This window comes from Scyliorhinus torazame, chromosome 9 (assembly GCF_047496885.1).
Source record: "Scyliorhinus torazame isolate Kashiwa2021f chromosome 9, sScyTor2.1, whole genome shotgun sequence".
NCBI lineage: Eukaryota > Metazoa > Chordata > Chondrichthyes > Carcharhiniformes > Scyliorhinidae > Scyliorhinus > Scyliorhinus torazame.
This window is the reverse complement of record NC_092715.1, coordinates 77,276,199-77,303,266: the sequence shown is the minus strand read 5'-3', so window position 1 is coordinate 77,303,266 and position 27,068 is coordinate 77,276,199. Positions and strand designations below refer to the sequence as shown.

The window sequence follows — 27,068 nt, the reverse complement described above, 5'->3', positions numbered from 1 at the left end:
CCCCCACAAGAGGATGCCGTCTTCCACGCTGAATTCTGACAGCTTGGAGGAAAATGCCCGCAACTCGCCTGGGAGCTGTCTATGCTGCCCACCATAAAGGACTATGTGCCGAACCTTTGACAGGACTGGCTCCGTCTGGGTCCATTCACGGATCTGTGATGCCGTGACAGGCAAGGTGTCCATAAAATTTAGGGTTGCAACCACCTCACCGGTCGTGGGGGTCGACATGGGGCCGGTCAATAAAGGCAATCGGCTCAGTGCGTCGGCATTTGCTATCTGCGTACCTGGTTTGTGCTCCAGAGAATACTCGTATGCAGCAAGCAACAAAGCCTAGCGCTGGATCCGTGCAGAAGCAATGGCCGGTATTGGCTTATCCTCTCTGAAAAGTCCCAGCAGGGGCTTATGATCAGTCACGATAGTGAAATGGCGGCCGTACACATACTGGTGGAAGCGTTTCACCGCAAAAACCACTGCCAGGCCCTCCTTCTCGATCTGCGCGTAATTTTTCTCCGCTGCAGTCAATGTGCGGGAGGCGAAAGCTATCGGTCGTTCGGCCCCGTCTCCATCTTGTGGGACAGGACGGTCCTAATACCGTACGGGGATGCATCACATGTGACGAGCAAAGGCTTTCCAGGATCATAGTGGGTTAGTAACCCAGACGACGACAATTGTTGCTTTACCCGCCGGAAAGCGGTTTCTTGCGGCTGACCCCAAACCCAGGTGTGATTTTTCTTTAGTAGAAGGTGCAAAGGGGCCAGCGTAGTTGCCAGATTGGGGAGGAACTTCCCGTAATAGTTTACGAGACCGAGAAAAGAACGAAGATGCGAAGTGTCAGTCGGGGCGGGGGCCTGTTGAATTGCACGCACCTTCTCTGCGACGGGGTGCAAACCTTCGCAGTCCACCCGATAACCTAGGTAGACTACTTCCTTTGCCTGAAATACGCACTTTGTGCGACGTAAACGGATTCCAGCCTCCGAAAGGCGTCTAAGGACAGCCTCCAGATTCTCCAAATGTTCCTGCTCCGACGTCCCTGTAATCAAAACGTCATCTAGGTAGACAGCCACACGTGGTAAACCTCTCAAAATGCCCTCCATAACGCGTTGGAAAATTGCGCAGGCAGAGGATACTCCAAAGGGCAACCGTGTATATTCATACAGGCCCCGGTGTGTATTAATCGTTACATATGGTCAGGAGGCAAGGTCCAGCTCCAACTGCAGGTAGGCGTGACTCATATCTAATTTTGTGAACGAGAGTCCACCTGCAAGTTTCGCGTAGAGATCCTCTATGCGAGGCATTGGATATCGGTCGAGTCGGGAAGCCGTATTCACTGTAAGTTTATAGTCGCCACACAAGCGAACTGTGGCATCTGGCTTCATTACAGGTACAATTGGTGCTGCCCAGTCAGCAAAACGGACGGGCCTGATCATACCCAAACTCTCCAAATGAGTGAGCTCCCCTTCTACCTTCTCGAGCAAGGCGTAAGGCACTGGGCGCGCCCGGAAATAGCGCGGCGTGGCTCCTGGTTCAACTTGGATACGGGCTACGGCCCCTTTTATTTTCCCCAAACCAGGCTGGAATACATCTGGGTATTGTCCTAGCACCTCAGTCAACCCTTCAGAAACTGTTTGGAGGATGTGCTGCCATTGCAACCGCAAATGGCGCAACCAGTCCCGACCCAACAGGCTGGGCCCATGGCCGCGCACCACGATAAGTGGGAAACGCCCCTCCTGGCGTCCATAGACAACAGGGGTCATTGTAGTTCCTGCAATGTCCAGTGGTTCCCCCGTGTAGGTGGCCAACCTGGCCTGTGAGTCGGTTAATGTAAGGGTCTGTATACCCTGCTTGATGCGGTCGAATGTCCTCTGGGCGATCACAGAGACCGCTGCGCCAGTATCCAACTCCATCTCAAGCGGGTGGCCATTGACCCGTACTGTCACCTTAATGGGGGCCACACGGGGAGCTGCCACACAATGCAGCTGCAGGCAGTCGTCCTCCGTCTCCACGTCCGCAGGAGTAGTCGCCGCAGGTTCATCCACATGGAAGGTACGGCCTCTGGGCTGGTCCCAGTTACGGCCCCTGTGCTGGTCCCAGTTTCGGTCGGAACGACGGTGCCTCTGGCGCCCCCAGGACCGCTGTCCGCGACGGGGTCGGCGCCTACAAGTCTGACACGGACATGGCTCCTCATCCATTGGCTCTGGAGAAGGCTCCCTTCGGGGAGGAATGTCCGACGGCCACTGGCGTCGGTCCGGACGTTGCCTCGCCCAAGGTACCGCAGGAGTGCAGGGGGACGTTTTCGGACGGAAGGGGTTGCGCCCCAAGGAATGCACTTCCATTCCCTGTAGCTCCTGTACTCCTCGCTCTGTGCTCTCTCGGGACAATACTATTTGAATGGCCTGTTGAAAAGTCAATGTTGGCTCCGCTAACAACTTTCTCTGGGTGGCCGCATTGTTAATACCGCAAACCAAACGGTCGCGTAACATTTCTGACAAGGTCTCACCATAGTCACAGTACTCCGCAATCCTGCGTAGCCTGGATAGAAAATCGGCAAGGGATTCTCCAGGGGTCCTCTCAGCGGTATTAAACCGGTAACGCTGGACTATCGTGGACGGGGTTGGGTTAAAATGTTGCCCCACTATATTCACAAGTTCATCAAACGTTTTGGTGTCCGGCGTAGCTGGGTACGTAAGGTTCCTAATCACCCCAAACATATGCGGGCCGCAGGCGGTGAGCAATATGACCACCTGGCGCTTGTTTTCGGTGATATTGTTTGCCCGGAAATAGTAACGCATCCGTTGTGTGTACTGGTTCTAGCTTTCCAGCGCAGCATCAAAAACATCCAAACGTCCATACAGAGGCATGGTATAATAGAAAACAACTTCCAACCTGTATCCAACAAAAATCCAGGGAGGTGGCTTCAGCAGTGTAGACGGCTATTCACTTTAACCTTCGTCGCCAGTTTTGTAAGGGCCACGAAGAATCCAGCACGAGTTTTAAGGATACAAAGTAATAACATTTATTTACTATAACATATATACATAACAGTAGCAGTAACTTCCCTTGCTACATACTCCTTCCTGCTGGTTCCTGAACTGGCCAGCTTTATTTATACTAGGAGTTTACTAGTGGTTTCTCCGCCCCCTCATTGGGGAAGCTCATACTCCCACAGGATTGTGGGATAGTCATTAGTCCCCAGCCAATGGTAAGTAGGCAGGTTATAACACTATCCCAGCTATCATGGCTTTACAATGGCTGTTGTGCGTACAATTTATAGGATGTGCTCCAGCAACTTAGCATGGTCACTTCACCAACATCATCTTCCCCACGAACACAAAAAGCAATGCCTTGAAAATTCCAAGCTCCATAGGTCCTTCTCCAAGTCTCACACCATCTTGAATGGTAATGAAAGTAAAGTTGCCATCGTCATGAATAACCTCAGCCAGTACAGGAATTGAACCTGTGCTGTTGGCCTTGTTTTGCATCACAAACCAGCTGTCCAGACAACTGGGTTAAACTGGTTCATTGCATCATTTTTCATTATCAGGCAGGTAATATCCCAGAATTTCCTGGGGCGGCATGGTGCCGCAGTGGTTAGCACTGCTAAGTCACAGCGCCAGGGATCCGGGTTCGATTCCAATCTCGAGTGACTGTCTGTGTGGAGTTTGTGAATTCTCCCCGTGTCTGCGTGGGTTTCTTCCGGGTGTTCCAGTTTCCTCCTACAGTCCAAAGATTTGCAGGCTCGGTGAATTTGCCATGCTAAATTGCCCCTTAGGGTTGGGTTGTGGGAACAGGGCGGGGGATTGGACCTAGGTAGGGTGATCTTTCGAAGGGTCGGTGCAGACTCGAAGGGCCGAATGCACTGTAGAGATTCTCTGACTCTATAATTATGGGAATCCAACCACCACTAGGACTCCAGCAGTTTAATAAGCCCCACCATCACCACCTGCTTAGAACAACTGCAGTTGGTCAATTCACATGGCTGTCAGTGCTGGCAACACCCTAAGAATATATATTTTTTAGAAAAACAATCTATATTACTGTCAAATTCAACAACTATTTTAGTTAGGCCTTACCTAACAGGGATGGAGGTGAGTGGTTTCTTGTAGATGTCTGCCAGCTTCTCCAGGACCACCAGTGCAGTTGTGAATATGCGGTAGGTGTGGAGGAAGGTATTGAGGAAATCAATGCTCAGAAATCGTAGATCAGTCAATCTTTCCAACAACCTCTCAACACTGGCATAGCGGATTTGTGGCACTTTACAGGAGTTCAGCGTCTTACTGAAGCAGATATCCATATCATCGCTATGAAGTCGGATATCAGATCTGTGGAAAATAATAATTTTGTTAATTGATTTCACAAATCTTTTGTAATGACATATCCTTGGATATACTGATGTAAGGAAGCTATTGACTGCAGGCTTGATGCTGACTTGAAATCATTATCACAGTGGAACTAAAATAATAACTCTTGCAGGAAATGGGAATATACAATGATGCAAGTGGCTAATTTTCTCATTGTGGATTGAGGGATAATGGCGGTAAGGTACAGTGGAGACTGTATGGCTATGTTGTGTCATCTGTACAGTGATGAATTTTAGTTCCATGAACAGATTCAGTGGGATGTGGTCACAATGAGATATGTTTTCACCCAGATAAACACTTGTACCACCAGGGTCAATTTAATTCTAATAATCAATGTCAACGTCTGTCCATTTGAGCCTTGCATTTGGGAGCTCAACAAATTGGGAAGGGTTCGGGAGAAAGATCTTGGAATCCATCTGCTGACAAAGGATGATGCAAACATTTACGGTGATGCAGTCATTTCTGGGGGATAAAGGCACTAAGTATCTTTAAAGGCATCTTTTAGTCTCCCCAAAGGCTGATTGGGACAAAAATAAAACTCAATATAAGATAGGCACCAAAAGGTCCAATAGGGAATTGAGAAAAAACATCTTTAGCCAATAGTGGTGGGAATGTGGAACTTGCTATCACGTCAAGTACTTGACCCGGATATAGGTGCATTTAAGGGGATGAGGGAGAATGGTAGTTACAATGATAGATTTAGGTGAGGAAAGATGCTCCCATTTCCTCTTTCACTCCCCCCCCCCCCCACCGTTTTCCTGCTTAAAGTACACAAAGTTACATGTCCAACTTCTTCCGATCACTGAGCCGAGATGTTTCTCTCGCTACAGATGTTGCTCAGTATTTCCAACATTTTCTGTTTATATCCCTTCCTACCTACCTTGCTTGCCGCAACTGAATTAGTAGCTGCAAGCAAGGTTGTTGTAAGAAAATAAGATGTCGTAAATCAGTACTTCCACAATCTGGCACTCTCAGCAGGAATGGCCCTCGCAAGAAATGCAGTTGAGAATTATAGACTACTCTGGATAAAGGGCCGATCATTAAGGACCAAGGTGAGGAGAAATTACTTCACTCAAAGGGGTTGTGAATCTTTGGAATTCTCTACCCCAGAGTGTTGTGGATGCTCCATTGTTGAATACAGTTAAAACAGAATTTTAGTCTCTCACGCAATCAAGGGATATGTGGAGTGCATGGGAAAGTGCAGTTGAGGCAGTCGATCAGCGATGACTGCATTGCTTGGTGTAGCAGGCGTGATGGGCAAAATGGTCTACTCCTGTTCCTATTTCTTGTGTTCTTACGATTTCACACAATTCACTCCCATTAAGGCCCAATCCTAACTGGAATTAGCCCTTAGACTCTTGCATAAGACTTACCTAATCATGTTAGGCACAGTAACTTTCGAATATTCCTCAAATACATTGGTCATTAGTCCATTGCATCGTATGTTGTCTATACACTGCAAAAGAACAAACACCAGATAATTAGAAATAAAAATACATTTTTCAGGTTTCTCATCTATTCCTTTGAAGACTACAATAATGTCATGAAAAACATCACAAAGTTATTTTTTTTAGTCTAGCTTTATTTTCTACCTCGGTAGTAAGGTTAAACATTTGGATCTACATAAACCCCTCAATAGTGTGTGAGAGGTTACAAAGAACAGCCTCCATGAACTGTCAAAGAAACGAACATCCTCCTGTCCATTAGGGATACGGATGTATAACTGAATGTGGCACCACCATGGAAACAGATGCCATGGAAATATCTGTCTCCATAGAGACCAATATGAAAACAGGCATTGGTAGATATATTCCATTCAGATGCCGTAGGTAGCAAGTTAAGAACAAACAATAACTTTCATTTATATTGCACCTTTAAACTAGAAAAATTCCCAAACGTAATACACAATGGACTTTATAGTTTATTAGTTTTAAGGATGCAATTTTAAAACCCTTCCTGCCAGAGGGGTTCACCATCCCGCCAATGTCAATGGGCCTTTGAGCAGCTCATCGCATTATTCTGGTCCCGCCCCATCGTGACAGGGTCGTAAAATCCCACACAAAGTTTTACCCTAAGAAAACAGTGGCTTCCTCCAGGCACTAAATGGCAAGATCTCAACTTGTGCTGATGATTATTAAACAGTAAGTTTTGCAATGGAGCCTCTCATTGTTAAATAGCCAGATCAGTGGATCATGAAGATTTATAATTTGATCTTTAATTGTATGTGACAATCTATTGCAATTCCCCTCTTTCCTCATTTTAAGCTGGTCTCATTTATTTCCCGATATTTAACCTTGGCACCAAAAGCATAATTAAGTATCAATGTTATCCTTTCATCACTGTTCACCACTAACCCTGACAAAGAAAGCGGTAGCATTGTGATAATATTACTGGCCTAATTTTCCACAGATATAGGCCTGAATTTTTCGGCCATTGGGAGCTCGCATACAGCGAGTCCGGAAGCATCCGCGAAATTCACTCCTGGCCGTGGTTGCCCCCCGGAGTATGATTTCACACTGGTTGGCCTGCCCACCAACCGTAAAAGCAGATGGGCAATGTTAAATTCTGATCAATTGATGGTTAATTCATTTAAATTGGCTATTCCACCTGCTGACGGTCAATTCTCCTTGAAGAAGTCGATGAACAGCTGCCACCTCCAAGTGAACCCCTATACTGAACCCCTTAAGGCAAACTTAATTTTCTCTAGCCTAAGAAACCCTGCCTTGTCACTGACCCAAACACCCGCCTTTGGAGGCTCCGAGTCCCCCATCCCAGCAAAATCCGTCTCCGGGCCACCAGGGAGGCAAAGGCCAAAACGTCGGCCTCTCTCCCTCCCTGGGCTCCCGGATCTTCCGACACTCCAAATATTGCCACATCTGGACTTGGAGTCACCATCCCTTCCAGGACCTCTGATGTGACATCTGAAAATCCCTGCCAAAATCCCCTCAGCCTTGGACACGCCCAGAACATGTGCACATGATTCGCAGGACACCCCACACCGCCCACACCTGTTCTCCACCTCCTCAAAAAACCTGTTCACTCAGGCCACAGTCATATGAGCCCTGTGGACCAGCTTGAATTGGACCAGGCTAAGCCTGGCACACAATTGGGAAGCATTGAGTGTCCTCAGGGCCTTCTCCCATATCCCGACTTCCAACTCCCCTCCCAGGTCTTCCACTTCACCTCCCCAATTGGAACCTCTTCCCACTCCATCAGTTCCTTATATATTTCTGAAGGACCTTCTTTTTTTTTAAATTTAGAGTGCACAATTCATTTTTTACAATTAAGGGGCAATTTAGCGTGGCCAATCCACCTACCCTGCACATCTTTGTGTTGTGGGGACGAAACCCACGCAAACACGGGGAGAATGTGCAAACTCCACGCGAACATTTCATTTGCTCAATCAACTTGTCCAAATTTAATTTTTTTTTGTAAAATATTTTATTAAGGCATTTGTGATTTTATAACAATAAAAGTAACCATATACAAACAACTATAAACATAGTGCAAAGACCCCCCACCTCCCTCACAGGTCCCACCTGCCTAGAACAGTAATTTAGACTAAACTAAGCCCTCACCCCCCCACCCCAACCCCCCCCCCCCCCCACCCCCACCCCCCCACCCCCGCCACTCTCCCCCAAACTTGATTCTCTCCAGACTGAGTAAGCCAGCCATGTCATTGACCCAGGTCTCTGATTTTGGGGGCTTCGAGGCCCTCCATGCTAACAGTATCCGTCTCCAGGCTACCAAGGAAGCAAAGGTCAAGACGTCAGCCTCTCTCGCCCCCTGGATTCCCGGGTCCTCCGACACTCTGAAAATCGCCACCTCTGGACCCGGTGCCACCCTTGTTTTTAACACCGGGGACATGACATCAGCAAACCTCTGCCAGAATCCCCTAAGCTTCGAACATGCCCAAAACATATGAACATGGATCACTGGCCCTCTCGTACACCTTGCACACCTGTCTTCTATCCCCAAAAACATGCTCATCCGGGCCACCGTCATGTGTGCCCGGTGAACGACCTTAAATTGTATCAGGCTGAGCCTGGCGCAAGACGTGGACATGTTGACCCTGCTTAACGCTTCCGCCCAGAGACCTGCCTCTATCTCTCCCCCTAACTCATCCTCCCATTTGTGCTTTAGCTTCTCTGTCTGCATTTCCTCTGACTCCATGAGTTCTTTATAGATATCTGAGACCTTCCCCTCTCCCACCCATGGTCTAGAAATTACCCTATCTTGTATCCCACGTGGCGGTAGGAGCGGGAAGGTTGGAACCTGCCTTCGCAAGAAGTCCCGAATCTGCAGATACCTAAACCCATTCACTCACATCAACCCAAACCTCTCCCCTACCTTCAAACCGGGGAAGCTCCCATCTATAAACAAATCTCCCATCCTCCCGATCCTTGCTCTCTGCCATCCCCGAAACCCTCCATCCCGTCTCCCTGGGGCAAACCGATGGTTGCTACAAATTGGAGCCCAAACCGATGCTGCCTCCGCTCTCACATGTTTCCTCCACTCCTCCCAGACTATCAGGGCCACCACTACCACCGAGCTTGTAGCCGGCGAGAACAGCAGAGGTGCTGTGATCAATGCCCCTAAACTCGTGTCCTTTCAAGATGCTGCCTCTATTCGCTCCCACACCGACCCTTCCCCACTACCCACTTCCTAATCATGGCTATATTTGCTGCCCAGTAATAGTTGCTAAAGTTCGACAGCGCCAGCCCACCATTCCCCCTCCCCCGGACACGCTCCAGCATCACCTTCTTCACTCGCGGGCGTTTACCCGCCCAAACAAAACCGGAGATCACCTTATTTACCCTCTTGAAAAAGGCCTTTGGGATAAAGATGGGGAGGCACTGAAAAACAAACAGGAATCTCGGGAGGACCGTCATTTTCACTGTCTGTACCCTCCCCACCAGTGATAACGAGAGCATATCCCACCTTCAGAAGTCCTCTTTCATTTGTTCCACTAATCGGGTCAAGTTTAGTTTATGTAACAGCCCCCAGTCTCGTGCCACCTGGATCCCTAAATAACGGAAGCTACCTCCCACCACTCTGAACGGCAGCTCTCCCAATCTCCTCTCCTGCCCCCTTGCCTGGATCGTAAACATTTTGCTTTTCCCCATGTTAAATTTGTACCCTGAAAAATGGGCAAATTCCCCTAAAATCCTTATGATCTCTCCCATCCCCACTAACGGGTTGGAAACATACAGGAGCAGATCGTCGGCGTAGAGCGAGACCCTTTGTTCCACCCCACCCCGGACCAGCCCCTGGAAGCTCTTATTGCTATTGCCAGTGGCTCAGTGGCCAGAGTGAACAGCAATGGAGAGAGGGGGCATCCCTGTCTAGTCCCCCGGTGCAGTCTAAATTAGCCCAACGCCAACCTGCTCGTTCGAACATTCGCTTCTGGTGTCTGGTACAGCAGCCTGACCCATCGATGAAACCCCGACCAAGCCCGAACCGCCCCAACCCCTCCCACAGATAGTTCCATTCCACCCGGTCAAAGGCCTTCTCTGCATCCATTGCGGCCACTACCTCCACCTCCTTTCCCTCTGGGGGCATCATGATTACATTTAAGAGCCTTCTAACGTTGGCCGTTAGCTGCCTACCCTAACAAACCCCGTCTGGTCTTCCCCTATCACCCCCGTGACACAGTCTTCTGTCCTTGAGGACAAGATTTTAGCTAACCGTTTGGCATCAACTTTCAACAGGGAGATCGGCCTGTAAGACCCGCATAGCTCAGGGCCCTTCTCCCGCTTCAGGATCAGCGAGATCGAGCCCTGTGACATTGTCGGGGGAAGAGCACCGCGCTTCCTTGCCTCGTTAAACATTCCTCACCAACAGTGGGCCAAGCATGTCAGAGAACTTTTTATAAAATTCCACTGGGTAATCATCTGGTCCCGGGACCTTGCCTGACTGCATGGCCTCCAGTTCATCTGCTATTTCTTCAATTCCTATCGGGGCTCCAAGCCTTTCTACCAACCCTCTGTCCACCGTTTGGAACTCCAGCCCTCCCAGAAATTGCCTCATTCCTTCCACTCTAGCTGGGGGTTCCGACTCGTATCGCCTGCTGTAAAACTCCTTAAACACTCCGTTGACACCTGCTGGGTCCAAGATTGTGTTCACTTCTCTGTCCTTCACTCTCCCTAACTCCCTAGCTGCCTCCCTTTTCCTGAGCTGGTGTGCCAGCATTCTACTAGCCTTCTCTCCATACTCATATATCGCCCCCCTCGCCTTCCTGAACTGCTCCACCGTCTTCTCCATAGATAACAAGCCAAATTCCACCTGTAGCCCCCGTTGTTCCTTCAGTAATCCAACATCCGGGGTTCCACATACCTCCTGTCTACCAGAAGTATTTTCCCGACAAACCTATCCGCGTCTGCCCTCTCTTCCTTCTCCCTATGGACCTGAATCAAAATCAGCTCCCCTTTGACCACTGCCGTCAGTGCGTCCCAAACCATTGCTGCTGAGACCTCTCCCGTATCGTTAACCTCCAGGTAGTTTTAGATGGATTCCTTCACCCGCCCGCTCACCCCTTCGTCCGCTAACAGTCCCACATCCAATCTCCATTGCAGGCGCTGACCACCCTTCTTGCTCGTCTGTTGGAAAACCCAATGCGAGGCATGGACCGACACTGCAATCGCCGAATACTCGGCGTCAACCACCCCTGGCAGTAAAGCCCTGTTCAAAATAAAATGTCGATCTGGGAGTATACTTTATGTACATGTGAGAAGGAGAACTCCTTCGCTCTTGGCCGCCCAAACCTCCATGGGTCTGCCCTACCCATCCGCTCCATGAACCCCTTTAGTTTCTTCACCATTGCTGGCACCCTGCCTGTCATTGAACTCGACCGGTCCAGCCTTGGGTCAATTTCCGTACTGAAGTCCCACCCCATGATCAGCTTGTGTGAATCCAGATCCGGGATCTTCCCTAACATCCGTCTTACAAACTCCACATCATCCCAGTTTGGTGCGTAGACATTCACAAGCACCACCGGCAACCCTTCCAGCTTCCCGCTATCTATGATATATCTACACCCCACATCCGCAACTATTCTCAACGCTTGAAATGACACTCACTTATTATTCAGGATCGCGACCCCTCTCGTCATGGAATCCAGCCCCGAGGGAAATACCTGCCCGACCCATCCCTTCCTCAATCTGGCCTGATCAATTACCTTCAGGTGTGTCTCCTGTATTATTGCCACGTCCACCTTCAATCTCCTCAAATGTGCGAACACGCAAACCCTCTTAACCGGCCCATTCAGCCCTCTAACGCTCCATGTCATCAGCCTGGTCGGGAGGCTTCTCACCCCCACCTCCCTGCCAATCAACCATCACCCTTCTTAGGCCAGCCTCCAGCTCATGCCCCGCGCTACCTCCGGCCCACCCTCAGGTAGCCTCCATCCCCGACCTCCTATTTATCTCCAAGCAACCGCCCCTCCCCTGTGAGCAGAGCAATTTCCTCCTGCCCCCCCCCTCGTTAACAGCACAATAAATGCAAACCTTTTCAACAAACAAAATATCTGCTCACCCCCCACTGCGCTCCTCCTCCACCCCCCCCCCCCCCCCCCCCCCCCCCCATGGCGCCAGATATTTTACCTGCTATTCTTCCCTCCCTCTCCCCCTGCTCGGACATACCTATTCAAAAGGCACATTTCCACCCCCAACGGACCCAAAGAAATAACATCAAAGATTCGCCCACCCTTCCCCCACCAATATAAAGTTATCTCACAAAACATCGCAAGAGCCCAAAAAACGTTACAAAGGGCATTTCTCATGCAGTGCAAGAGTAAGAACAATTTTAGCAGAGTCCCTACAGCAAATATCAGTAACTCAGTCGCTATCTAGACCTTTGCTATTCACAAAGTCCATTGCTTCATCCGGCGACTCGAAGTAAAATTGCCGCTCTTCATAGGTGACCCATAAACGAGCTGGATAAAGTAGACCAAACTTCACCTTCCTCTTGAAAAGAGTTGATTTCACTCAGTTGAATCCTGCTCTTCTCTTGGCTAGGTCCGCATCTTGGTAGATGCGCAGAATGTTATTCTCCCACTTACAGCTCCGTGTCTGCTTGGCCCAACGCAAAATCTGTTCCTTATCCAGGAATCTGTGCATTCATATCACCATCGCCCTCGGTGGCTCATTCGCCCGCGGCAATCTCACAAGCGTTCTGTGAGCTCTGTCCACTTCCAGGGCTCCGGAAAACGACCCCTCGCCCATTAACTTTGAGCATATTCGCCACATAAGCCCTTGCGTCCATTCCCAACATCCCTCAGGGAGGCCAACGATCCTCAGGTTCTGCCGGCGGGACCTATTTTCTAGGTCTTCCACCTTGCCTTGCAGCCTTTTCTGGTGCTCTTTCATCAGCCCCACCTGCGCCTCCAGTGCAATTAGGTGTTCCTCATGCTCAACCACCGTTTCCTCCACCTTCTGGACCGCCCGATCTTGGGCCTCCAATCTCTGCTCCACCCGAGTAATTGACTCCTTGATTGGGTCCAGACATTACTTTTTTTGCTTGGCAAAGCCCTCCTGAATAAACTCCACCAGCTGGTCCGGTGTCCACTTGGCCGGCGTGCCAGTACTCTGCAGATGCTTTCCCCACATGCTTTCCTTTGCTGCAGAGTCAACATGTGCCTGCTCGATTCGGTTCTTCCTTCCCTTACGTCCACTTCTGTACCGTGTCTCCATATACTGGCTGGGATTCCTCCTCACAGTCTCATCCACCACCGACCCCTCAAACAAATTCCGAAAAAAGTCGGGGGGGAATAGGTCCAAAATGTCCATCACGAACAGGAGCCACCAAATGTGCGACCTACTCCCTCATGGCCACCACCGGAAGTCCCAAATTTAATCTATGAAGCTGACCCCAGTCCCTTGCCACCTGAATCCCCAGGTACCTAAAACTCCTCATCACCACTTTGAATGGCATTTCCCTCAACCTCATCCCTTGCCCCCTTGCCTGGATTGCAAAACCTCATTCTTACCCATATTCAGTTTGTAACCTGAGAACCGGCCAAATTCCTCCAATATCCCCATAGTTCTTGCAATCCCCCCAACAGGTATGTTATATAAAGGAGCATATATTCTGATCATAGAATCATAGAAGTTTACAGAATGGAAACAGGCCCTTCGGCCCAACCAGTCCATGCCGCCCAGTTTTTACCATTAAGCTAGTCCCAGTTGCCCGCACTTGGCCCATAACCCTCTATACCCATCTTACCCATGTAACTATCTAAATGCTTTTTAAAAGACACAATTGTACCCGCCTCTACTACTACCTCTGGCACCACATTCCAGACACTCACTACCCTCTGAGTGAAGAAATTGCCCCTCTGGGCCCTTCTGAATCTCTCCCCTCTCACCTTAAACCTATGCCTTCTAGTTTTAGACTCCCCTACCTTTGGGAAAAGATGTTGACTATCTACCTTATCTATGCCCCTCATTATTTTATAGACCTCTATAAGATCACCCCTAAGCCTCCTACGCTCCAGGGAAAAAAGTCCCAGTCTATCCAGCCTCTCCTTATAACTCAAACCATCAAGTCCCGGCAACATCCTAGTAAATCTTTTCTGCACTCTTTCTAGTTTAATAATATCCTTTCTATAATAGGGTGACCAGAACTGCAGTATTCCAAGTGTGGCCGTACCAATGTCTTGTACAACTTCAACAAGACGTCCCAACTCCTGTATTCAATGTTCTGACCAATGAAACCAAGCATGCCGAATGCCTTCTTCACCACCCTGTCCACCTGCGACTCCACCTTCAAGGAGCTATGAACCTGTACTCCCAGATCTCTTTGTTCTATAACTCTCCCCAACGCCATACCATTAACTGAGTAGGTCCTGGCCTGATTCGATCTGCCAAAATGCATCACCTCACATTTATCTAAATTAAACTCCATCTGCCATTCGTCGGCCCACTGGCCTAATTGATCAAGATCCCGTTGCAATCCTAGATAACCTTCTTCACTATCCACTGTGCCACCAATCTTGGTGTCATCTGCAAACTTACTAACCATGCATCCTAAATTCTCATCCAAATCATTAATATAAATCACAAATAACAGTGGACCCAGCACCGATCCCTGAGGCACACCACTGGTCACAGGCCTCCAGTTTGAAAAACAACCCTCTACAACCACCCTCTGTCTTCTGTCGTCCAGCCAATTTTGAATCCAATTGGCAACCTCACCCTGGATCCCGTGAGCTTTAACCTTCTGCAACAACCTACCATGCGGTACCTTGTCAAAGGCTTTGCTAAAGTCCATGTAGACAACGTCTACTGCACTGTCCTCATCTACCTTCTTGGTCACCCCCTCAAAAAACTCAATCAAATTTGTGAGACATGATTTTCCACGCACAAAGCCATGCTGACTGCCCCGAATCAGTCCTTGCCTCTCTAAATGCTTGCAGATCCTGTCTCTCAGAATACCTTCTAGCAACTTACCTACTACAGACGTTAGGCTCACCGGTCTGTAGTTCCCAGGCTTTTCCCTGCTGCCCTTCTTAAACAAGGGCACAACATTCGCCACTCTCCAATCTTCAGGCACCTCACCTGTGGCTGCCGATGATTCAAATATCTCTGTTAGGGGACCCGCAATTTCCTCCCTAGCCTCCTTCAACATCCTGGGATACATTTCATCAGGTCCCGGGGATTTATCTACCTTGATGCGCTTTAAGACTTCCAGCACCTCCTCCTCTGTAATATGCACACTTCTCAAGACATCACTATTTATTTCCCTTAGTTTCCGAACATCCATGCCTTTCTCCACCGTGAATACCGATGAGAAATATTCATTCAGGATTTCACTCAACTCTTGTGGCTCTGCACATAGATGTCCTTGTTGATCCTTAAGAGGCCCTACTCTGTCCCTAGTTACTCTTTTCCCCTTTATGTATCTGTAGAATCTCTTTGGATTCTCCTTTGCATTATTTGCCAAAGCAATTTCATGTCCCCTTTTTGCCCTCCTGATTTCCCTCTTAACTCTATTTCGACAATCTCTATACTCTTCAAGGGATCCACTTGATCCCAGTTGTTTATGTACGTCATATGCCTCCTTCTTCTTTTTGACCAGAGTCTCAATATCTCGAGTCATCCAGGGTTCCCTACTTCTACCAGCCTTGCCCTTCCCTCTAAAGGGAATGTGCTTACCCTGCACCCTGGTTAACACATTTTTAAAAGCCTCCCATTTACCAGCCGTCCCTTTGCCTGCCAACAGTCTCCCCCAGTCTACCTCTGAAAGTTCCTGTCTGATACCATCAAAATTGGCCTTGCCCCAATTAAGAATTTTAACTCTTGGGCCAGACCTATCATTCTCCATAGCTATCTTAAAACTAATGGAGTTATGGTCACTTGTCCCAAAGTGATCCCTCACTAAAACTTCTGTCACTTGCCCTTCCTTATTTCCCAAGACGAGGTCAAGTTTTGCCCCCTTTCTAGTCGGTCCATCCACATACTGAATGAGAAATTCCTCCTGAATACACTCAACAAATTTCCCTCCATCCAAGCCCCTAATGCTATGGCTGTCCCAGTCAATGTTGGGAAAGTTAAAGTCCCCTACTATTACCACCCTATTTTTCTTGCAGCTATCTGTAATCTCCTTACATATTTGCTCCTCAATTTCCCGCTGACTATTTGGGGGCCTGTAGTACAGTCCTATCAAGGTGATCTCTCCCTTCTTATTTTTCAGTTCCACCCATATAGACTCAGTGGGCGAACCCTCAGATATATCCCCTCTAAGTACTGCCGTAATGTTCTCCCTAATCAAAAACGCCACTCCCCCTCCTCTCTTACCTCCTGTTCTATCCTTTCTATAGCATCTGTACCCAGGAACATTGAGCAGCCAGTCCTGCCCCTCCCTTAGCCATGTTTCAGTCAAAGCTATAATATCCCAGTCCCATGTGCCCATCCATGCCCTGAGTTCATCCGCTTTGCCCGTCAGGCCCCTTGCATTGAAATAAATGTAGTTTAATGTAGACTTTCCTTGCTCTCTGCCCTGCTTTCTCTGGTCATGCTTTACACACTCTCCCTTCCTGCCTTTTGTTTCCGTCCCCACTGACTTCCTACATCGGTTCCCATCCCCCTGTCACATTAGTTTAAACCCTCCCCAACTGCACTAGCAAACACACCCCCGAGAACATTGGTTCCGGTCCCACCCAGATGCAGACCGTCCGATTTGTACAGGTCCCACCTCCCCCAGAACCGGTCCCAATGTCCCAGGAATTTGAAACCCTCCCTCTTGCACCATCTCTCAAGCCACGTATTCATCCTAGCTATCCTGTCATTCCTACTCTGACTATCACGTGGCACTGGTAGCAATCCTGAGATTACTACCTTTGAGGTCCTACTTTTTAATTTAACTCCTAACTCCCTAAATTCAGCTTGTAGGACCTCATCCCATTTTTTACCTATATCGTTGGTGCCTATATGCACCACGACAGCTGGCTGTTCACCCTCCCCCTCCAGAATGCCCTGCAGCCGCTCCAAGACATCCTTGACCCTTGCACCAGGGAGGCAACATACCAACCTGGATTCTCGTTTGCGTCCGCAGAAACGCCTGTCTATTCCCCTTACAATTGAATCCCCTATCACTATAGCTCTGCCACTCTTTTTCCCGCCCTTCTGTGCAGCAGAGCCAGCCATGGTGCCATGAACCTGGCTGCTGCCACCTTCCCCTGGTGAGCCATCTCCCCCAACAGTTTCCAAAACGGTAAATCTGTTTTGGAGGGAGATGACCACAGGGGATCCCTGCACTGCCTTCCTACTCTTCCTTTGTCTGTTGGTCACCCATTCCCTATCTGCCTCAGTAATTTTAATCTGCGGTGCGACCAACTCACTGAATGTGCTATCCACAACTTCCTCAGCATCGCGGATGCTCCAAAGTGAATCCATCCGCAGCTCCAGAGCCGTCAAGCGGTCTAACAGGAGCTGCAGTTGGACACACTTCTTGCAGATGAAGGAGTCAGGGACACCAGAAGGGTCCCTGACTTGCCACATCTCACAAGAGGAGCATGACACGGGTCTGAGCTCTCCTGCCATGACTTAAACCTGAAGTTAAATTTGAACTACACTACACAGCTAAGAGAAAGTCAAAGGGAGAAAAATCACTTACCAGTCTCAAGCCAATCACTTACCTGCTGGCTGTGATGTAATTGCTCCCGAGACTCCCTCACAGGTCTGCTTCTCTGCACCTCCTTAAGATGAGCACCAAATTCCCTTAACTAGTTAATTAATTTACTTAATTAATTGGATTTTTTTTGGGGGGGGGGGGAACTCACCCCCAACACCAAACTCCAAAAAAAACAAAAACACAGCCCTCACTCACCTCTTACCCGAACTCAGCCTCACCCAAACTCAGATACACTCTGTTTGCCTCCAGCACTCCTTTTCTAAAGGCACTTCAGCCACACCTTTTGTATCCTTCCTGATTTACAGTCAGCCAATAGGCCTGCTCCCGAAACTGATCTCCCGAAACTAACAGCTGACCTGCAAGGTAAGGAAGTTGTTAAACAGTACTTACCGGTTTGTAAGATCGAACCCGGTTTGTCCTCACATTCGCCACCGGTGCCTGATGTAACAACTGGACCCAATCTACAAATCCCTGCACAAACCCAAACCTTCCCAGGACATCCCACAAATACTTCCACTCCACCCGATCAAAGGCATTTCTGCAGCCATGGCCACCACCACCTCGACTTCGCGCCCCTCCGTAGGCATCATTATTACATTAAGGAGCCGCCTAATGTTGGACGTCAGGTGTCGTCCCTTAACAAATCCAATCTGGTCCTCCCCTATTACCCCCAGAACACAATCCTCTATGCGTGTGGTCAAGATCTTTGCCAGCAATTTCGCATCCACATTTAGCAGGGAGATTGGCCTATACGAACCATAGCTCTCCGGATCCTTATCCCGCTTCAAAATAAGGGAAATTGATGCCTGCGATAACGTTGGGGGGAGCACTCCCAGCTCCTTTGACTCATTAAAAACTTTTACCAGAAGCGGCCACAAAAGCCCGGAAAACTTTTTGTAGAACTCAACTGGGTAACCATCTGGTCCCGGGGCTTTGCCCGATTGTATCGCCCCCAACCTGTCTATAACCTCCCCAAGCTCGATTGGGGCTCCCAAATCCTCCACCAATTCCTCATCTATTCTTGGGAACTCCAGCCCCCCCAGAAATTGCTTCATCCCCTCCACCGGCTGGGGGTTCCAATTTATACAATTTATTGTAAAACTCCCGAAACACATCATTCACCCGTGCCGGATCCAGAACCACCTTCCCCCCTGTATCCCTCACTTTCCCAATCTCTCTCGCCGCCTCCCGTTTCCTCAGCTGGTGCGCAGCCATTTTCCGCATACTCATACGCCGCCCCCTTTCCCCCCCCCCCCTCAGCTGTCCCACCGCCTTACCTGTGGACAAGAGCCCAAATTCTAGTTGCAGCCTCTGACACTCCTTCGAAAGCCCGTCATCCGGAGACTCCGCATATCTCCTATCCACCTGTAAAATTTCGCCTACCAATCTATCCAACTCCACCCGCTCAACCTTCTCCCTATGAGATGAATTCCCCCGTAATAACCGGCTTCAGTGCCTCCCAAACATCGCCACCGAAACCTCACCCGTGTCATTAATCCTTATATATCCCCAAATGGCCTCCCTCACCCGCTCACATGCCTCCTCTTACGCTCGCAGCCCCACATCCAACCTCCATTGTGGGTGCTGGGCCTTTCCTTTGCTGACTTGCAAGTCCACCCAGTGCGGGGCATGGTCTGGCACCACTATTGCTGAATATTCAGCATCCACCACCCCAGCCAGCAGAATCGTATACATAACAAAAAAGCCTATCCGGGAATACACCTTATGCACATGAGAGTAGAACAAAAACTCCTTACTCCTCAGCCTCCCAAATCTCCACGGATCGAGTCCACCCGCCCCCCCGCCATGTGCTCCATGAACCCCCGGAGCTCCTTCGCCATAGCTGATATCTTCCCAGACCTAGAACGCTACCGGTCCAACCTTGGATCTGGGACTGTATTGATATATCCCCCTATAATCAGTCGATGTGAATCTCGGTCCGGTATCTTCCCCAGTACCCGTCTGACAAACTCAATGTCGTCCCAGTTCGGGGCATATATATTTACCAATACCACGGCCATACCCTCCAACTTCCCACTAACCATAACATATCTACCCCCAAGGTCCGCTTCTATATTCCCCACCTCGAATGCCACCCACTTATTAACCAAGATCGCCACCCCCCTCGTTTAAAAATCTAGGCTCGAGTGGAACACCTGTCCAACCCAATTCCTTCCTTAACCTAATCTGATCCCCCTACCTTCAAATGTGTCTCCTGCAACATGGCCACGTCCGCCTTCAGTTGCCTCAAGTGCGCGAACCCACGGGCCCTTTTGACTGGCACATTCAATCCCCGAACCTTCCACCTGACCAGCCTGGTCAGGAGGCACCCCACTTCCCTCCTCTGCCGATCAGCCATAACCTCTCCGAGGCCAGTCTTCGGCCCCTGTCCCGCACCTCCCCTGGCCCGCCCTCGGGCAACCACCGTCATCAACCCTCCTCCTCCTCCACTTTGAAAGTCCCTCCCCGTCAGCAGTATCATCCCCCCCGGACCCAACTCCCCCTCCCATCACCCCTCCACATCGTTATTCAGCTCACCCCCCCACTTTGCTTCTGTGAACTAACCCGCCCAGCTAGCCTGGCAGCCCCACCCATGATGCCTAGCATCCAACCCCCCTCTGATTCCCCTCCCCCTGCTTTTATTGCAGACAGTCAAAACAAAGGCAAGAAGTAACAACAAACAAACAATCCCTCCCAAGGTTCGAACACAGAGACTCACCCCTCATCCCTTAACAAAGAACTGTAAACCAGCCTAACCCCAAACAGAACAGAGAAATGGAAAAAACGAAAGAAACCCAAATAACAAAAGCCCAAAGTTTTTCACAGTACAATACATGCACTTCAGTTCTCCTCAATCAAAGTTCAAGGTCCTCCTTCTCCTGCCAGTCCATTCTCCTTCATGAGGTCCGCTACCTCCTCCGCCGAGCCAAAGTACAGCTCCTGGCCCCGACAGGTCACCCATAGGCGAGCCGGGTACAGTAGACCAAACTTACCGCCCTTCTTGTACAGGGCCGACTTGACCTTATTAAAGCTCGCCCTCCTCTTCGCGAGCTCTGCTCCCAGGTCCTGATACACACGAATCTCGACGCCTTCCCAGTTGCATCGCCTCGTCTGCCTGGACCACCTCATGATGCGTTCCTTATCCAGGAACCGGTGCAATCGTACCACCATTGCCCTCGGCGGCTCGCCCCGCTGGGGCTTGTGCACCGGTGCCCTGTGGGGCCGATCCACCTCCAACGGCCGATCAAACGCACCTTCCCCAAGCAGCTTCTCCAGCACCTTCCCAACAGACGCACCCGCATCCGTTCCTTCGATTCCCTCCGGCGAGCCCACAATCCGGATGTTCTGCCTACGAGATCAGTTCTCCAGGTCCTCCACTTTCCCTAGCAGTCACTTCTGCTGGTCTCGCATCAGCCCAATCTCTGCTGCCATCGAAGTGGACTGTTCCTCCTGTTCCCCCGCCAGCTCCTCCAACCTCTGGATCGCCTGTCCCTGGGCTGCCAGTCTCGTCTCCACGCAGTCAACCACCGCCTTGATCGAGTCCACCGCCCGGGCCAGCTCCTCCAACCTTTCCTTCCGCTGTTGGGTGAACTTCTCATTCAGGAAGCTCACCAACTGGTCCATTGACCACTGAGCCAGCAAGGCCGGACCCTGCCTGTCTGCCATCTCCACGTGTGTTGTCCGCTCCTCACTCGTCACAACCAACTGGTTAGTTTTTTTCCGGGCACCTCTGGACCGCAGCTCCATAAACTAAGGGTCACTCTCTTCTGCACCTTTTCCCTCCACAATTCCTGCTACAAACCGGTATAAAGGCCACAGCAAGACCACCATGAGCGGGAGCTGCCAAATATGCGACCACTCACTCCATGGCCGCCACCGGAAGTCCCGCTGGCACGCTTCTGACTCTGTCATTTTCTGCTGACAGAAATACTGCATGAGTGACAAATGTGGGATTTAACAAAAATGGGGAGGTCTCTCCGTTGGTGTGAGGCCTTGAAGGCGGTGAGGGGAGGAAAGATAATCTTGCATAAGACACTGGTAGATAGGGAGGAAAGGGAGGAACGCCAACTGTTGGTCGATGAGATCTTGGCGGCAAATATTCCACCATAGAGCTCCTGGCCACCAGGAAGAAACTGCAATCATAGTTTGACTTGTCCACTGATAAGGTAGGGTTCTAGTTGTAGCACTCGAAGAGGGTAATGTATGAATGTGGGGAGAAGGCCAGTTATCTTTTGGCTGGCCAGCTGAGATGGCAGACAGCCTCCCGAGAGGTCGTTCAGGTTTGGGAAATGGGAGGTAGGTTTGTGTCTGCGCTGGAAAAAGTCAATGGGGCATTCGAGGTATTTTACCAAATGCTGTATAGGTCGGAACCACCTGGGGATGACTCAGATATGACAAAGTTTCTGGAGGGATTGGAGTGTCCCAGAGTGGAGGAGGAGGATTGGGAAGGGCTTGAAGAGCCGCTGGGGTTTGAGGAAGTTCAGACAGCTTTTTGGCAAGATTTAATGGAAATGTTTCTCAGTGTAGTAGCGAGCGGGAGCTGTCGCATGCTTCCAGCTGTTCAACCCAACCTTCACCGGTATCAAAAGTTAATCGGTCCACTTAATGAGGCCCCACGGGCTACACACCGCAAATTGTGGTCCCGCCGGATTATTCACCCGCGCCCACCAGCTTCCCGCTAACAAGGAGGAGCAGCACTTAAACTGATTCTGCAGAGCAAACCCCACACAGCTCGCAGCCTTGCCACCGAGGCGACCAGTCTCGCAATTCGGAGATGCCGTTCTGGCCAGGTTGTTGACCTGGCCGAGACCAAACAGGATGCCCTGTTCCCCCAAGGGGTTCAGAGGGTCAGCCACAGTGCCGCTTGGTGTGCCTGACCTGCGACTTGATGTAGGCTTTGCTGAAAGATGCTCCAGACTCTGAGATAAGTTCAACGTATTTATTGAGCGATTAACAATGCTCCTATATGAGTTCGACACTCTGCTAATCTAACTCTCGTAACTCAGTCTACTCTGCTAACTATACAAGCTTGCTCTAGGCCACGTGCTAGGGTGTGATGTTGCTGTTAATCAACCCTGTCTTGCTCTCTAGGTTTCTGCTGGTGGAAGAGGCAGAGTCTGTGTGCATGTCCTTTTTATAGTGGTCGTATAGTGCCCCCTTGTGGTAATGCCAGCTCTGGCTGTCCTGATTACCCATTGGTTGTGTCCTGTTCTGATGACCCATTTGTTGCGTGTCTGCATACCGTGACACGACCGTCAGCTTGGGGAGGGTCAACAGGAGTACCAGCACCCAGTGCCATAAGAAGATCAATGACGGGACTTCCGGTGGCGGCTATGAAGGAGTAACATTTGGTGGCTCCCGCTCGGGTCGGACATTTGGACCTTTCCCCCGATTTTCTACCGGGCTTGATTGAAAAATTGATGACAAGAGGCAATTGTGTACTGAATTCCCACATCGGTGCATGGAGAGGAGGACTAGAAGTGCTCGCAAAGGCAGAAACAGAAAGACAAAGAAGGCTTGGGCTGAAGCTGCAGCGGGAGACAGCATGGTGGAGGACCAAACCTCTGGTTTGTCGACCCAGCGGTCAATGGAGCAGCTGGTGCAAGTTATTCAGGAAACCTTCGCTAAGCAGAAACGGGACTGCTTGGACCCGATTAAAGAGGCAATTGAGTGGATGGAACCATGATTGGATGTCCAAGATCGGGCGATCCAGAAAGTAGAGAAGGTGCTGGCTGACCAGGAGGAATATCAAACTGCGGTGGAGTTGGAGGTGGGGATGCTGAGAGACCAGCAGAAAAAGCTCGTGGAGAAGGTGGAGGACCTAGAGAATAGGTCCTGCAGGCAGAACTTGAGAATCGTTGGACTCCCGGAGGGGTCCGAAGGAGCGGACGCTGGGGCATACATCGCGGACATGTTTGATAAGCTGCTGGGGGATGGGGCATTCTCCCAACCCATGGAGGTGGACAGAGCTCACAGAGCACTTGCGAGGAAACCGCGAATGGGAGACCCCCCGAGGGCAATGGTGGTGAGATTCCATAGGTACTTGGATAAGGAGTGAATTCTACAGTGGGCCAAGCAGGCACGGAGCTGCAAATGGGACAACAGTATCCTGCGGATCTACCAAGACCTGAGTGTGGAGGTGGCCAGGAGAAGAGCGGGCTTTAACCAGACCAGGTCGACCCTTTTTAAGAGAAAGGTGATGAAATGAAATGAAAATTGCTTATTGTCACGAGTAGGCTTCAAATGAAGTTACTGTGAAAAGCCCCTAGTCGCCACATTCCGGCGCCTGTTCGGGGAGGCTGTTACGGGAATTGAACCGTGTTGCTGGCCTGCCTTGGTCTGCTTTCAAAGCCAGCGATTTAGCCCTGTGCTAAACAGCTAAACAGATGTTCGGACTGTTGTATCCGGCCCGTCTCTGGGTCACGTACGAGGAACAGCACTTTTATTTTGAGTCGCCTGAGGATGCGCTGGACTTTGCGAAAAGGAAAGGACTGGTGGTAGACTGAGAACTTTTGAACTTTGTTGCAACGTTCATGTTTTTAAAAATAAAATGTTTCTCATTTTTTATTTTGTGGATGCTGTCTGTAATGCCTTCTGTACTGATTTGGAGCCAGTTGCAGAGATGAGTAAGTTAAAATTTACATTTGCACTGTTGGGGGATGGAGGTGTGCTTGTTTAGATTTTGGATCTCTTACTTGATCTTAGTTAGCGTTTCATTTTTCTTTCTGTTTTTTCTGTCGAGCAATTGGGTTGGGATTGTTTGTCATTGGAATGTGTATGTATGAGTTGGGGGGAGGGTGGGGAGGGAACAATAGGTGGGAGACATTTTGGTGCCAAGGATGGGGCCACCAAGCTAGCTGGGCGAGCTAGCTCACGGAAGCGTAGTGGGGTGTGTGCATATGTTAGGTTTATTAAAGGGGTTGAGTTATATTGCGTTGTTACTAGGGATGGGAGGGGAGGAAAATGTTCTGCTGGCGAGGGAGGGAATTGTGCTAAGGGACAGAGAGGAGGTTGGGGGCGGAGACTGCCTGGGAGCGGGCCAGTGGAGGCGCGGAGCACGGGCTGGAAGCTGGCCCCAAAAAGGGAATGGCTGATCGGCAAAGGGGGAGGGCAATGAGCCCCTCAACTAGACTGATCACCTGGAATGTACCAGGGCTAAATGGGCCGGTCAAGAGGGCACGCGTGTTTGCACATCTGAGGGGACTGAAGTCGGACGTGGTAATGTTGCAGGAGACACACCTTAGAGTCGCTGACCAGATTAGATTGAGGAAAGGCTGGGTCAGTCAGGTCTTTCATTCGGGACTAGATTCAAAGACTAGAGGGGTCGGGATCCTGATCAATAAGCGGGTGTTGTTTGAGGCGGGTAGAATAGTTTCGGATGTAGGAGGTTGGTACATTATGGTCAGCGGGAAACTGGAGGGGGTGCAGGTGGTATTAGTAAATGTGTATGCGCCAAATTGAGATGATGTGGAGTTTATAAAGAGGATGCTGGGGAAGATACCGGACCTCGACTCGCACAGGTTGGTCATGGGAGGGGACTTCAACACCGTTATTGACCCTGGCTTGGACCGGTCAAGCTCGAAAACGGGCAGGGTGCCAGCAATGGCAAAGGAACTAAAAGGGTTCATGGAGCTGATGGTGGGGGAGGGGGGGTGGGGTGGATCCATGGTGATTTGGGCCGAGGGTGAAGGAGTTCTCCTTCTACTCACACGTGCATAAAGTGTATTCCCGGTTTGATTTCTTTATTCTGAAGAGGGCTCTCCTGACGGGGGTGGTGGATATGGGATACTCGGCGATCACAATCTCAGACTACGCTCCGCACTGGGTTGGCTCCGCACTGGGTTGACCTGCAGATTAGTAAAGACAGTAACCAGCACCCGCACTGGAGATTAGATGTGGGACTTTTAGCTGATGAAGGGGTGAGCGACCGGCTGAGGAAATGTATTCCACAACATGTGCCAGGCTCAGTCTGATACAATTCAAGGCCGTTCATCGGGCTCACATGACAGTGGCCCGGATGAGCAGGTTCTTTGGGGTGGAAGACAGGTGTGCAAAGTGTGCGGGAAGGCCAGCAAACCATGTCCACATGTTCTGGACATGTCCAAAGCTTAGGGGATTTTGGCAGGGGTTTGCAGATTTCATGTCCACGGTGTTAAAAACAAGGGTGGCACCAAGTCCAGAGGTGGCGATTTTCGGGGTGTCGGAAGATCCGAGAATCCAGGAGAAGAAAGAGGCAGACGTTCTGGCCTTTGCTACCCTGGTAGCCCGGAGACGGATATTATTAGCTTGGAGGGACTCAAAGCCCCCGAAGCCAATTGTTGAAGAAAATAATAGTCAGCACTTCGAGTTTTCGCGAAAGGTCCTTTATTTAACACAAAGTTCGTGGGGGAACATTTGGAATTACTTTGGTCTATCTAATCCGCCCACGAACTTCGTGTTAAATAAAGGACCTTTCGCGAAAACTCGAAGTGTTGAGTATTATTTTCTTCAACAATTGGCGTAGGCGTTGCAGTTTCCCTAATTTAACGGGACGTGAACCCCAAAACGATTCTCTTAACAGGACTCTCTCAGCTGAAAGGGAGAGAGCCATAGCGCGACCCCAGCTGAAAGGGGGGTTTGCTGCTCGGCAGCTTTAATTACTGGTCAGTGACTCATGCTAGGAGAGTTATCTTAATTAATAAATTTATGATAGCTGCATGAGAAGAAAAAAGGTGCCATAGAGACAAAAAAGATTTTTTTAGACTTCGAGGTTCGTGAAGGGATAAATACCAGTGTGCGCTCCCTGTAGTATTTGTAAATGATTTCCGCAGTTGTTGTTATTGTTATGTATATGTTCTAAAGTATTTTGCAGAAGGAACGATGAGCAATAAACTCGACGACCCCTCACAAGTCGTCCCGAAGCCTCGGTAAAGACATCCGGAGTGAGAAAGAAGGTGAACTCCTTAAAGAGGACAGATAAGGGAGTCAAAATGAGTAAGAAAATGAAAAGAAATAATCGTAAAGCAACGGAATGAGGTAGGAAAACCTATATGTCCCACATAGGAATCTAATGAAGCTGACCCCCTCCCGGAAAAAAAACAGGGGAGTAAAAGTAAATAGAATATTAAGGTAAAAGCGTAACAGATGGATTCCTGTCGAAAAAGGGAATTTAGATTTGTGTGTGAGATAAGGCTACCGGTTAACTGTGACATTTGTGAGCTGTGATAATCTGTCTGTTTTGTTTAACCAATCAATTTTAGTCAAAGCATGAAGTGCTAAGTGGGTTGTATTTTTTATCGCCTGTCATTGTGAGTCAGAGATTATAACTTAAGTGATTTTTGTTGAGATTTCTCTAATGAACTGAAACATTGGAAATTACGATCAGTTTAAAAGAAAGAAAGTGCCTTTACGAATAAAAGTAATTGAATATGGACTTCCGGTTGCTGCGATATCCAGCTAAGCCGCACGTTTCGGCGGCTCCAGCTCAAACGGACCTTCGGGCTCTTTTAAGAGCCCCAACGGGGAATTTTTTCAAGACGAAACCCGGTGTGGGGTGAGATAACAGGGACTCCCCCCCAACGAAAGAGAAAAATATCGGCG

The 27,068-nt window shown here is 49.7% G+C and overlaps 1 protein-coding gene across 3 annotated transcripts in view; it reads right to left on the bottom strand.

The window, feature by feature from the left end:
- The window catches only part of rasgrf2b (Ras protein-specific guanine nucleotide-releasing factor 2b), a 465,843-nt gene that overhangs the window by 200,067 nt on the left and 238,708 nt on the right, over positions 1-27,068 (bottom strand). For all 3 annotated transcript variants that reach the window (XM_072516189.1, XM_072516187.1, XM_072516188.1), the window contains exons 13-14: positions 5,732-5,814; positions 4,071-4,319 (exon numbers count right to left, since the gene is read on the bottom strand). In XM_072516189.1, coding sequence (XP_072372290.1) covers positions 4,071-4,319; positions 5,732-5,814 — 332 coding nt within the window. The remainder of the gene's footprint in view (positions 1-4,070; positions 4,320-5,731; positions 5,815-27,068) is intronic.